The 14,142-nt window shown below is 42.2% G+C and overlaps 1 protein-coding gene across 7 annotated transcripts in view; it reads left to right on the forward strand.

Annotated features, from left to right (window-relative positions):
- Nucleotides 1-3,508: 3,508 nt before the first annotated feature.
- LOC144691639 (FERM and PDZ domain-containing protein 4-like) overlaps nt 3,509-14,142 on the forward strand; it is a 646,062-nt gene continuing 635,428 nt past the window's right edge. For all 7 annotated transcript variants that reach the window (XM_078559934.1, XM_078559941.1, XM_078559939.1 and 4 more), the window contains exon 1: nt 3,509-3,909. In XM_078559934.1, the coding sequence (XP_078416060.1) occupies nt 3,869-3,909 (41 nt within the window). In that variant the 5' untranslated portion in view covers nt 3,509-3,868. The remainder of the gene's footprint in view (nt 3,910-14,142) is intronic.

Consider the following 14,142-nt stretch of genomic DNA (forward strand, 5'->3'; position numbering starts at 1 on the left):
AATCATGGAACTGTAGTAACATGTAGCCTATGTGGGAGGTTTCATGGTTATTTTCGGGTGGAAGCTACTAATGACCCATTTTAAATAATTCAGTTGCACAACTTTCCATAAGTGGGATTTGACCTCCAGGCTGGCTAGTCCAGTATAACCAACAGGCTACCATACCCCTTCATCTGTTGAAATAACTTTGTAAATTCACATTTCCAGCATAAAATTTTGCACTAAGAGCACCTATTGGGAATTTGTATACAAAAGGCAGAGATCCACACACAATATGCTGCCTGTACAAGTGAATGATTGGGAAATTCTATCAAACACACTGACATCTAACCTCTGTGCCTGAGTTCCTGTTGAGCACTTCCAGCACTCAAAGGTCTGTGTCAGAATTGCATGTTAATAAACTACCCCTGTGATGTTTGGCTACTTTGATTTGCAGACTAAATAGATCCATTTTTACAGGATCATTTCTTGCTTTTTTATTATATTTTCAACCTCCTTTTAGATTGCTTCTTCAAGGCTTCTATCTCTACTGTACAATAGCTGGCTGCTGGAAGAGAAATCTCTCAGATTTTCTTTTTCTTGTACCCTTGAAAAGTGCCCAGCCCCTATAATGGCACAATGTCACTAACTAACAGTATGAAACTTGTAGCAACTCGACAGACAGAATTTTCCTTCATTTTTCTGTGCCACCTCTGAAGGCGCTGATTAATGCTGAGCCACAGCCACACAGATGCTGGCAGCTTTCCAGTGCTGTACTGTACTGAAGTAGACATTTTCCATATGTGATCCTAAACAGTGAGTGTTCGCAAGCTATTTGCCAGTCACAGCTGAGTTGAATCCTATACTCACCTCATGTTGCCTACATTCAGCAGTGATCACTCCAGAGCAGCTAGGAGCGGGAAGAACCTGGCTGATATATTTTCCCGGTCCGAGCTCAGTGGGACAAAGGTGACGTGTAATGCCTTCTGCTGCCACCCTAACTGAAACCAGGATTAAACCTGAAACTTCCTAGTCTGTGGATTTGTTTTCTTCTGAATTGTAACCACAGGAAGATGTGGCTCCAGTCTATCATCCAACAGAAGTCACATGAGGGCCTATTTCAGGTTTCTCTCAATTTGAGCCAACAGGGCAGTTAATAAGTATTTTTAAAAAACGTTTATTTTTCATATTCCAATGACCAATATATTTGAGGAGAGGAGGTTGGTTCCAACAAGAGTTTATTGTGTCATCTGCTTTAAAAATAAAACTTAAGGTTAACCACCCTAAATACTGATAATTACAAATACTTACCCAGAGGTCATTTACTTACTTGTATATTTCTAAGTAGAAAATTTGTTTTGTGGTATTAATGTTTATTACACTCCTCAGTGGAAGTTTACATTTACCTTCAGCAAGTAGTGATACAGTCACAATGAGGTGCATCAGTCGGAAGAAAACTCCCATGGAACATGTTAACTCAATAACACTGTGGCCCGTGACAATGGCGAACTCCTCTTCATAAGTATTATACCTATTTCACATCTTTATTTTCTTTTAAATTAACAAAGTCCAGGAATTTCTACTGAAACGAGAAGAGGGATGTTTTCAATGAAATATCTCGTGTAATGTTCAGGATGCGTAGGCCCATTACCCAAATGCCCACACTTACTTCAACACCAAGTTACTATTTCTGGCCACAGACATGACTTACTTTCAGAGCAAGTGTTCCATGTAAACGTGAAAAATGTGTTAGGCATGAGAGGCCACCAGCTTTGCGTTGCCTACAGTAATCTAACCACGTTGCACATTCCAAATCAATCATATACCGTGGACCCATGGACCCATGTCTCTTGTTACAGAGGCAAACTCACATTTCTCGAGCAGTTTTATTTGTTTGGCACAACAGTGGAGTATCCTTTCTTGACAATGTAGTCCTGATTTCAATGAAAGAGCTGCCGGACCAATGAACTAATGTATCACAATGATCCCAATAAATTACAAAGTTTCTGCATTCACCACACAGTTTGAAAGAAACTGGAACCAGGCCTCCAGGTGATTTCTAATAGGTGATTGCCTGAAAACCTATCTTGCTATAATTAGAATTCAGTTGATCCAATTACAGCTGGCCAAAGTCAATCACACAGAACAGTTATATCAGTTGTTACAGGACAGCAAACAGGGTTTAAAACACGGCTGTTCCTTGTGCTGGGCTCGACTTTCTGCTCGTAATTGCTTTGAAGTCTCTGGCACAAGGCACTGCATCAGGTGCACAGCTCACAGTGGATAATCTAGTAAATTTTAACCTACCTCACCCAACGGGGCACTGCCACAGTCAGATCAATGGAAAATTAAGCAACCAGGCAGGTCCCCTCGAAATGACTCCCATTCATTTCTCCACTGTTGCCAGTCTTGCCTGCAATCCTGGGGAACCATGCAGAGCCAGTTGGTGACCGCTGACTGATTCAAAAGGAGGTGGAAGTGAAGGGCTTGGGTTTCAGACCGTCCAGAGAGGCGGACAATAGAGGGAAGAGATTCTGAGATGCACGCTTGGGTGAGACTGTGATGCGCTGTGTCTGACAACGCCGAACCTCCTGCAACTGGGGAATATAGCACCTGATGTTCCTCCGACTGAGGGCATGTACCTATCCATGTGCAGTTTCTCCATCCTTATCACATCCTTTGCAGTCTTTCAGGCACCTGGTTGTCCTTCACTCGCAGCAAAATACCCGATGTACATGGGGACGTGATACCAATCCTATAGATTTGTCATATACTTCAACATACGTGTTACAAACAAAACCTTAGTTTTGACAGTGACCGACCAACCTCTAATTAACTAGTTTTAAAGTTGAAGGATTTGAATTCGCCAACGTGTGATATCAAGCAATTTAAATCTGCCTATGTTTAAAGTGAGCAAAGATTTGACACTTTATGGGGCATTGTGTACCCTTTGTGCAGACAAGAAATTACCTTCCCAATTAATCACAGAGAAAAAATAGCCCGATTTATAAGCAACTGTTGGTAAATTAAACTGAGTTGATGTATCTTTGCTTTTATATGTTTCCCTGTTGCAAAGCTTCTCTGCGAAACTTACATGAATCTGTCAATTAAAAGAGTAAAGGTTAAAGTGGCAAAGTATACTCCCAGACAACTACCCCGGCATGTGTTAATTAAGCAGCGGGCTCTATTTATATTCAGTTGCCATAACGACCCAAAAGGGTTAGATTTGATGGGAAAATATATATTTAATTTTGCAGACGGGAAACAGCCCCGCTGAAGTGAAAGAAGAAGTTATAGCCATAATGTTCTGGTGTCTTTTTCCCAGGCGAGAACCGACACGGATAGCAAAGAGAATGATCGTGCGAATGCCAAAAGCGACCCCTTTCCCTTAAAGCACTACACTCCTTCTCATTTTGCTTCGTGTCATAATCTGCGGCCGCTGCCTTAGCCCCCAAATTCTCGGTTTCATTTGTCATCAAGTGCTGGCTGTGATTGGAGCAAATCCCAGAAAGGGAGAGAGAGAAGCATTTGTTTTCTGCCGGCCGAGAAACAGAGAAAAGCGAACCAGCCAACAACAGTGATTTGCCTCTCTCCCCGGAGCTGCTGCCTGTACGGCTCCGGCTCCGGCTCCCACTCAGATGAGATTTGAGTGAGAGGGGCCCTGAAGGGCCAATGGTAGCAGCAGGGTGATGTTGGTTCTGGGTGGTTGGGAATCTGAACACTCTGTAACACAGGATCTTGCAGGGAGAGCCAATGCTGCCTCAAGCCGGAGTGGATAGACCCATGAATGTCAGAGCAAAAGGGGAGAGATTCCTCACGGTAGCCCCAGTCGAATTGAATAAAGGCACAGTATGGAGCTGGTGTGAGGGCAGAAGATCTTCCTGCATGCATGGATGTGTTTAGCTTTGTGAAGATCGCAAAGCTGTCAGGGTAAGTGTGCTTCATTCGTTCTCTGCCTATCGCCCGCGGTGGACACTATTCTGTGCACCATTCTTTTGCGAAGCCACCCCGTCCCGTGTAGATCGGCTCGGGTAGACCGGCAAGGCTTCTACTGAAGAGTGTCAGCTTTGAAGATATGATGCATAATTTTCAGGTAGACCAGTTTTTTTAATTTCTGTGTGTCTAACGCTGTCCACATTTAAAGGTGGCAAGCAGATAGGTTGTCAAGCAGCGAAATTTATAGAGATGGGGGGTGAAAGGGTGTGTAAATGGAAGAATTATAGATTCTTTCAAAATTGAATTCTTTTATTGGATTTTACTGATGGCCAGTTCCGAACCGGAGGAGTCTTGGACTCCAGTGGCTGGTGACGTATTGATAATAATACTTATCTGTCTTTTCCACTCTGCAGAAATATTGATTTTTATTTTTATTTTTGAGTGTCGAATATTACAGAGAGATTTCGGAGATTGCGGATGTCGAATTGATTATCTTTTTTTTTCTCCCAGTTACCTGGGTCGAAAAGTTGAATTCCTTTCAGCAATGCCAAAGCTACTTGTTTGACTGGTCCGCCTGCTGAATAATGCTTGGATGCTCGTCTTTGTGTTTTATGGGCACATGAACGCGCATCGGGTTTCATTTGTCTGGTCTCTCGGAGGCTCGCATATTAAAAAAGGAACACAGCAAAATTTCCTGACAGTTTAATTATCGGTGGTGGGGAGAGGACTAGCACTCAGCAAATGTACGCCTTTGAGATTCCCACTTTCCCTCTCCACTTCTCCCCACAGCATATGCATATTCTCTCTGCTGGTAAAAACCCTGCAAACAGGCTGTTTATTGTAAATCATTCATTTTAAAAATATGTAATTTAAAGTGCGTTCAGTTTGCTGTCATTTCTTCGCTGGTTATAATCGGTCAGAAATTATTTTATCCCAGAAGCGAGAGGCAGACTTGTCACACAAGCTCTCCCCTGTGATTGGGATTTTTTTTTTGGTTTCCACTATCGGAATCGACTTTTCCTCGCGTAATACAGTGAATAACAGTTTTTTTTTTAAACTGCAGTTTCCCCAGATAGGGATCCCGTTCGAAAATATCAACGAAAATAGAAATGTATTGTATCACAAAGGCTCAAACGCAGAGATACATCACAAAGCTATTATCCACTAAAGTTTCCAGTTGCGATAAATTATTTTAATTTACTTGGAAAGTCTCTGAGGACCAAACATCCTTACTGCTCTTCTCTCGTATGACATCTGGGGGAAAATCTCCTCCTGCAACTTTCCAACACTTCAGTTCCTGAAGTAGAATTAGGCATGTGCAGCGCAGCTTAGTCAATAATGACATGAAGATCTGGTATTAATATCATTTGCTTCTAGTAGTGTCTGTCCACCAATGGGCAGAACATGTAGTTCCAGGCCAAAATATTATTGTTTGTATTGCAGTATAGAAAGAATTGGAAAATATTCTGCTCGGTTGTGCACACAAACTTCCTGGAGTCCTGGGAGTAAGGAAATTGATTCAGAGATTTTCAAAAAAAAATCACAAATTCTGAAAATTTGAAATAAAAACAGTAAATGATGGAAATATACAGCTCGTCACTCAGAATCTGCAAGAAGAAGTTGATGCTTTAGGTAGGGCCTTTCAGCACAACCCTGAAAGTTAATCAGCCGCCTTCTTTCAGATGCTGATTGACTTCTGTGCTTCCAATATTTGCCATTTTAATATCAAATGGAGGATTATAGGCGATGTCTTAGTTATTGCTGTCTTCTTGAAATCGCTGAATGGTATCAACAATTATAAGTGATTATGATGGGGTGGTTTTATTCAGTTTTTGGATTTAATAGCAGCTGCCTGATGCGGCATGCTTTTGATACAGGGTGTATTCATTCCGACTGAGAAATTATTGTGACATTAAGTTGATCAAGAAACAATTCCTACGGAATTCAGTAACCAGCACTTGTTGTCTTTCGCAAAGTCGACTTTATGATAGGCCTAGCAGTTGTGTTCAGAAAACAATTGCTCAAATTCACAGAATCCAGAGGAAGTACAAAGGAAACTACAGTGTCAATTTTCCAATTTGGGTGCAGTTTTTAACCAAATGGTTTGACCCGAAGTCAAGTGAGCGTGCTGTTTTTTTCTATGGTGATTATCATAACTGTACTGTGCACTGTTTTGGTGCAGATTTGGACATATGCAAAGAACACACCAGTAGGGGAAGTGGCAAACCACGTATCGGCAAACTTTAAAGGGACGTAGATGGTCGATGGGAGATCTTGGAATAGGGGGACAAAATTTCTTATGGCTTTAAGAAAGGCTGAGAAAGCATTTCAATCCATTAGCAGCCTTTGACAGGTAAAAACAGAGGGACAGGGAATCCAATGTGCCGGCACAAGACTGCTGTCCTGTGATAATGCAGCCCAGTAGTTTTCCCCTCTCTGATGATTGCTCTTGTATAGACTGCTGCACGATTGCAAGGAGGGTGACCCTGTTCCTATGTAACAGCACAATCCCTTTAGATCAGCATTGCAATATGCCTGGAAGTAAATTATAATACCAATTGATTGCAATCTTCTATCATTTGCTCTGACAGACCTATGCTGGTTGGTAGCTGGAAGTAACCCTAACAGCAGAAGGCCCAGCTCTGTGTTTGGCTTTTTGCTGACCCTGTAAAAAGGCAGTTTCCCCACAGTTATTGCCAGGCAGATGCTACAATGTCTGCACATATGGTTATTGGGATCTTGGTGGATCCAGCTAATCAGGTTATGCCAGCTGTTAATCACTGTGGAATGTCTTCTTTCATGCTGAACCACCGAAAGGAGAAAGGAATGGTATTGGAGCTTTTTTGATTAAATATCCTTCATTCCAGACATTTGTATACTTTCTTGGGGCTATTCAGCCTGAGGTGAAGGAGAGATGAGGAGAATGTTTTTCTCTCAGGGTGTTGTGCGACTTTGGAACTCTCTGCCTCAGAAAACGCTGGAGACGGGGTCATTGAATATTTTTAAGGCAGAGGGAGATAGATTCTTGTTAGGCAAGGGAATCAAAGGTTATCGGGGTTAGATGGGAATGTGGAAATCGAAACACAAGAAGATCAACCTTGATCTTATTGAATGGCGGATCAGGCTCAAGGGGCCGAATGGTCTACTCCTGTTCCTATTTCTTATGTTCTTATGCTAGTTCCATTTCCTTTGGAGCTAAGAGTGGCTGCAGGCATTAATCTTCTGGCCAAGTGAGGCATGTGCACCTTTTTCTGTAGATATGGGAGTGGGGGCTAGGTACTAGCAGATATGGCCAAGCACCTCTGGTGCAGCTTGATAGGTATGTCACCTCTCCATTATTGTTCCTTCCAGAAAGATCAGATTCCCCAAAGGGAAAGCCATTGGTGGCAGAAGCGGTGTTGCTGGCAAAAAAATGAATGATGCAACACAACAATTCACTAGGCTCATGAAAACTGAAACAGCAGAAAGAATTGAACAAGAATGTCCAAAAAAAAATGCCTGAAATCCACTTCACTCAACACTTTGGTTTCTTTAGAGTTAACTTCCTTATACTTGCCATTACCTAGCAACCCCAGACACCCATTTTATAGGAGCAGTTGTAAATGGACATCCTGCAAGTACAATGATGTACAAGATATCTCTGCCCATATTTTAATTTGCAAATGAAGCTCATCTGTTTTTCCACAGGTAGGAAATGAATTATATTTACATGTTGTGTTTTAACTTGAAGTGGATTCACACTGATTTAAAATTCCTCTTGCAGCCATTTAGGTGATAGATATGGCTCAGTTGGTAACTGAGACATTGTGCAGTATTTTCTGCACCTGCCCACCATCGGGATCTTCTGGTCCCACCGCAAGTCAATGGACTTCTGGCTGGGGCGCCACCTCGCCCATGGCGGGTCCCACATGCAACATGGCCGGAAAATCCCAGCCAATGGTTGTGGCTTCAAGGGGGACAGTGGCATAGTGGTGTTGTCACTGGACTAGTAATCCAGAGACCCAAGGTAAAGCTCTGGGAACCTGGGTTTGAATCCCACGACAGTAGATGGTGGAATTTGAATTAATTCCAGATTTTTATTCATTGAAAAGTCCAATGATAACCATGAAACCACATTCATTGTCGTAAAAATCCATCTGGTTCACTAATGTCCTTTAGGGGAGGAAATCTGTTGTCCTTACCTGGCCTGGCCTGCATTTGACTCCAGACCCACAGCAATGTGGTTGACTCTTGAATGCCCTCTGAAATGGCCTAGCAAGCCACTCTGTTGTATCAAACTGCTAGAAAGTCAATAAGGAATGAAACCGGACGGACCACCCGGCATCGACCTAGGCACCAGAAACAACAACGGCAGTCTCAGCCCTGTCAACAATGCAAAGTCCTCCTTACTAACATCTGGGGGCTTGTGCCAAAATTGGGAGAGCTGTCTCACAGACCAAAGCAACAGCCTGACATAGTCATCCTCACTGAATCGTATCTTACAGATAATGTCGCAGACACTACCATCACCATCCCTGGGTATGTCCTGTCCTGCTGGTGGGACAGACCCAGCAGAGGTGGCAGCACAGTGGTATACAGCCTGGAGGGAGTTGCCTTCGGAGTCTTCAACATCAACTCTGGACCCCATGAAGTCTCATGGTATCAGGTCAAACTTGAGCAAGGAAAGCTCCTGCTGATTACTACCACCACACCCCCATCCTCTCCCCCACCTGATGAATCTGTACTCCTCCATGTTAACACCACTTGGAGGAAGCACTGAGGTGGAGGACTTCAATGTCTATCACCAAGAGTGGCTCGGTAGCACCACTACTGACTGAGCCCTAAAGGACATAACTGCTAGACTGAGGCTGTGGCAGGTGATGAGGGAACCAATAAGAGGGAAAAACATACTTGACCTCATCCTCACCAACCTACCTGCCGCAGATGCATCTGTCCATGAGAGTGTAAGTTGGAGTAATCATCTTATGGAGATGAAGTTCCATCTTCTCATTGAGGATATCCTCCATTGTGTTGTGTGGCACCACCACTGTACTAAATGGGATAGATTTCGAACAATTCTAGCAACTCAAGACTGGACAACATGGGGTGCTGTGGGCCATCAGCAGGATTGTACTCAACCACAATCTGTAACCTCAGGGCCCAGCTTTTCCCCCACTCTACCATTACCACCAAGCCAGGGGATCAACCCTGGTTCAATGAAGAGTGCAGGAGGGTATGCCAGGAGCAGCACCAGGCATACCTAAAAATGAGGTGTCAATCTGGTAAAGCTGCAACACAGGACTGCTTGTGTGCCAAACAGCATAAGCAGCAAGCAATTGACAGAGCTAAGCAATTCCACAACCAACGGATCAGATCTAAGCTCTGCAGTCCTGCCACATCCAGTTGTGAATGGTCATGGATAACTAAACAACTCACTGGAGGAAGAGGCTCCACAAATATCCCCATCTTCAATGATGGGGGAGCCCAGCACATCAGTGCAAAAGATAAGGCTGAATCATTTGCAACAATGATGAGTGCAGCTCCAACAACACTCAAGAAGTCGATACAATCTTGGACAAAGCAGCCTGCTTGATTGTTTGTGAATGGGGTGCCATTCACTCCCTCCACTGTCGACACACAGGGCAGCAGTGTTTATCATCCTAGATGCACTGCAGGAACACACCAAGGCTCCTTAGACAGCATGTTCCAAACCCATGACTGCTACCATCTAGAAGGACAAGGGCAGCAGACACATGGAGACACCACCACCTGGTAGTTCCCCTCCAAGCCACTCATCATCCTAACTGGTAAGTATATCACTGTTCCTTTACTGTCGCTCAGTAAAAATCCTGGGACTCCCTCCCTAACAGAACTGTGTGTGTACCAACACCACATGAACTGCAACGGTTCAAGCAGGCTTTTCACCACTACCTTCTCAAGGGGAATTAGGGATGGGTAATAAATGCTGGTCTTACCAGTGACGCCCACATCCCATGAATGAATAAAAAAAAGACCCAGTCCAGAGCTTTAAGCACAAAATGTAGGCTAATATAGCAGTGCAATACTGAGGGAGTGCTGCATTGTTGGAGGCTGCATCCTCTTTTTTTAAAAATAAGATGGTAAACTGAGGCCCTGTCTTTGTAAAAGAACCTCACGTGAAAGTACAACAATGGTAGTCAGGTTGCCCTGACCAATGTTTATCTCTTAGCTGACATTATTTTATTAAAAAATTGATTTGGTTAGTATCGCATTGTTGTTCGTGTGAATTTGCCGGGCACAAATTGGCTGCTACATTGCTTGCATTAAAACAGTGACCACACAGCAAAATAACTTGATTGGCTTTGGGGCGACCTCAGGTTAAGCAAGTCTTTTTTTATTTGTTGCTATTACTGAGACAGAGGAGTGTAAGTGTTGCTGAGCCTGGGATACCTCATTGTTTGTGGAAAATCTGAGACATTCACGCTGATTATTCCTGGGATGAGTTACCCATATGAGCCCAGGTTGGAGTCCTTGGAGGGGATCCATTTTTCTTTTTGGAGGAGGTAGTCCATTGTATTGATGGGTCTACTAGCATTATAACTGAACAATTAATAAATGGTAAATAAGAAGAAACCACCCCCCAGTTCTTGGTCCAATTCAGTCTGGAATGGGAACTGAGCCTCGTGAGGGAAAAACTATTTTAAGGTCAGTACCAGTCAGAAGCAAAGGTCTGGCCAGGACAAGTTATGCATGGATTATCTTTCTTAATTACCAGTAGCAGTTTGAAGTTAAGTGAGATTTTTGATTAAAATTGTCACACTGTATACTCACTTGCTTCCTGTAAAAGCAAGCATAACAATTCATATTGGGCCTTATCCCACTTAAAGGTTATCAGCCTACATACATAATATTTGGATAAATGAGGCCTTATGTGGAAACACACAATATTCAGTTCCAGTGACTGTGGGTCACACTACTCTGGGAATTAGATATCAGGCTGTGTATGCAAGCCCCTAAACTTAAATGTGGAGACCAGTTATGGCAGTGGCCAGTATCACTGAACCCAAGAATATCTAGAGCAAGCATGAAATTCAAAACATTGGTGATGGATAACACTGATAAGAATAGACTATCTTTTCCTCCATTTGGGGAAACGCTTCACCTAGACAGCCCAATTAAGATCACAAATTCAAATTAAAAGGAATCATATGGAAGAAAGCTTTTATATTTATAGTGCCCTTCATGGTCCTCAGGATGAAAGCACTTCCCAGTTAATGAAGTACTTTTGAAGCGTACTCACTATTCTGTAGGGAAACATTTTGCCCATTTGAAGAGTAGGCTCAAGGGATTGAATAGTTGACTCCTGTTCCTATGTATCAATGTTTCAGTTTATGCACAATGATATCTCACAGCACTGGGATGAATGACCAGTTGATCTGTTTTTGGTGGTGTTAGTTGCAGATTTACTGTTAGCCACAACACAGAGATTTTCTTTGAAAAAATGTCATGGGACCTTTTGTCTACTAGAAGAGACATTAGGAGCCTTGGTTTGACATCTCACTTGAAAGACAACACAGCACTTCCTCAACATCACAGCAAAGCATCAGTACGGAATGGGATTTGTAGGTGATTTTACCTCTTAAGTTCAGAGACCAAGAATTGTGATTGACACAATATCACACTAAAACCAACATCTTTCTTGAGAATTTTAAACAAAATGTTTCAATTGGATGATCCAGTTACCCACAGGTGATCAATCTGAGATGACTGCAGGTCACTTAGGCGTGATCTTTGACTGAGATCTTCTTACTTGGTTCACCGGGACTCTTCCTGTCAATATGTATCATTTGTTTTCCTTCTTGAGCCCTCTTATGTAAGACTTCTTCAGAGGTTTACATTTGGAAAGAGCTTATGCACAAACCTCTTCTGGATGCAGATTGGTTAGTTGGGTGCGTGATCAGCTGTTGGCTGGCTCACCAAATCCCAAATTGCCCCCGCAATGGTTTAGCCATATAAGGACTTCTTCCTGCCCTGCTGTGACTATCTGTCTGGTTTCAATCAGCCTCTGCTGATTTCAACCAGACTGATTCTATTCATTCAACAGTGTCACTGCAATTAAAAAGTATTGATGTAATTAGCGAGTATCACACCCATCCGGTTTCCGCATAACAAACACATAACAAGTCCATTAACCCTTTCCAGACATTTTTTTTTAACCCATTTTAACCCATCAGCTTCTGACTGAGAGGTGAGAATGGCACTACTAAGACAAGATGGTACTAAATAGCAACCAGCATCATACCACTCGACATCACGCTGCATCAGTGCATCTTTTGCCAATATAAGCTTTGTTGACCTAATTTTTTTAAATGGCAAGCATTGCTTCCAGAAAAGTTGACTACAGTATGCAAATAATTTGGAATTAAAATCACCAATTCTTGGGGATTCTGAGTCTGTCTTTCCCTGGTGATGTCACTCAGAAGTATGTCACAGCTATCCTGCTCTCCGGTTATGCTAATATGTTACAGCTGTCCTTCCTTGGAAACATCAGTTCAGTTTTCTGTCAAATGTCACCATTGTGAACATTAATGAATAAGAATCTTTCTCAGTTGTTTAATGAATGCTTATGTTTCCCTGGTTATTGGGAGAAGAATAGGCCATGTTTTAGAAGAAATGTTCATACCTGCTTAATGGGATCTGTTCACTGTGTTAGATCTTGACTTTATGTGATTGTGTAAAATGGGGATAGTGAATTGGCAGCCCATTTTACATGCCTCCTGATTTTTGGAAGCAAAAGTTATGAGAGATGTAAAATGGGCTGCTGATTTGCTGATTAGAGGAATGAGAGGTGATCTCATTGAATAATACTCTTAGAGGGCCTGAGAGAGTGGTTGCTTAAAGGCTATTTCTCCTGACTGGAGAATCTAGGACTAGGGTTAGTCTCAGGATAAGGGGTCAGCCATTTTGGATTGAAATGAAGAAAAATTTCTTCACTTAATGGTTGCGAATTTGAAATTATCTACCCTGGAGGCAATGTCACCAAACCCACCCCCCAACAATTTTGCAGCAGACTAACTTAAGCACACGGTATCTTTAAACGCTTTACTGCTGCTGTGAACACACAGCATCTTAAAGCGAATAGCATATAGGAGGCCTGTGTAGTAACTTGCAGGTTTCTATGCAGCTTAGAGAGAGCATTACCCAGAGAGCAGCATTGCTTAGTCGACGAGTACATTCAAGACTGAGATCAGCAGATTTTGGGTACTAAGAGAAACAAGGGATATGGGGAGCAGGTGGGAAAGTGGAGATGATATAGAAGTTTAGCCAGATTTTTATTGAATGGTGGAGTAGATTTAAGGGGCCATATGGCCTATTCCTGCTCCTATTTTCTTTATCTTCTTACCATGAGTTTTACATTATCACACATACCAAAATCTACCCCAATATGTACAAATCATATTAAACCAGTAATAATGGTTGTTTTCTGAAATACTATCGAATCTCAACATTTACAGTTTCAGCAGTGTCAGATCGCAAGCTCTTAAAGTCGTAAATTTTGCTTAGTAACTTCCTAACTCTGACTCCTAGCCTGCTTTGTTAAATAAAGATTTGAGCATGCAATAGACATTGTTGCAGTAGAATTTCATACACTGAAGAGTGAGGCTGCTCATTTTTATAATTCACAAGAATGCCAGTTGTAGATTCTCAATACAATTTGCAGATACTGCCCCAGTGAAGGAAACAAATTTAAAGCAGGTCTCTTTATGATGCTTTCAGCTAAGGATGAGCAGCTTTGTAGCTAACAGAAGACAGAAAGCAACACTGGAGTTAAATTAACTTATATCCTGCTTTCTCGGAAATAGATATAGAAGTGTTAAGAAAGACCCTAATGTTTCACAAAATTATACTGGAGGAAGACTTCCTATTAATTCAACTTTTCATTGGGGAAATGTACATCCCCTTCTCAAGTGCCCACAGTACTGTTTGAGTTGTTAAGATTAATTGGACTTTCACATAATCAAATGTGGATAGACTTGTAGTGAGTGCCGCAAAGGCAGAAAGAAAATCAACATATTCTGTAAACACACAATATATTTTGCAATCATGCAGTGCAAGATAGAAAAAGGTGTTCACCTCCATTCTTTAGTTCATTCGCTTACTTTGTGTGGAGCTCAGCGATAAGGGTGATCTTAAAGCATTAGAGTCATTTAAGACTCTACATGCTACAATGAAAGAAAATAAATTCTTGCATTTATATAGTGCCTTTCA

This window comes from Cetorhinus maximus, chromosome 16 (genome assembly GCF_964194155.1).
Source record: "Cetorhinus maximus chromosome 16, sCetMax3.hap1.1, whole genome shotgun sequence".
NCBI classification, from domain to species: domain Eukaryota; kingdom Metazoa; phylum Chordata; class Chondrichthyes; order Lamniformes; family Cetorhinidae; genus Cetorhinus; species Cetorhinus maximus.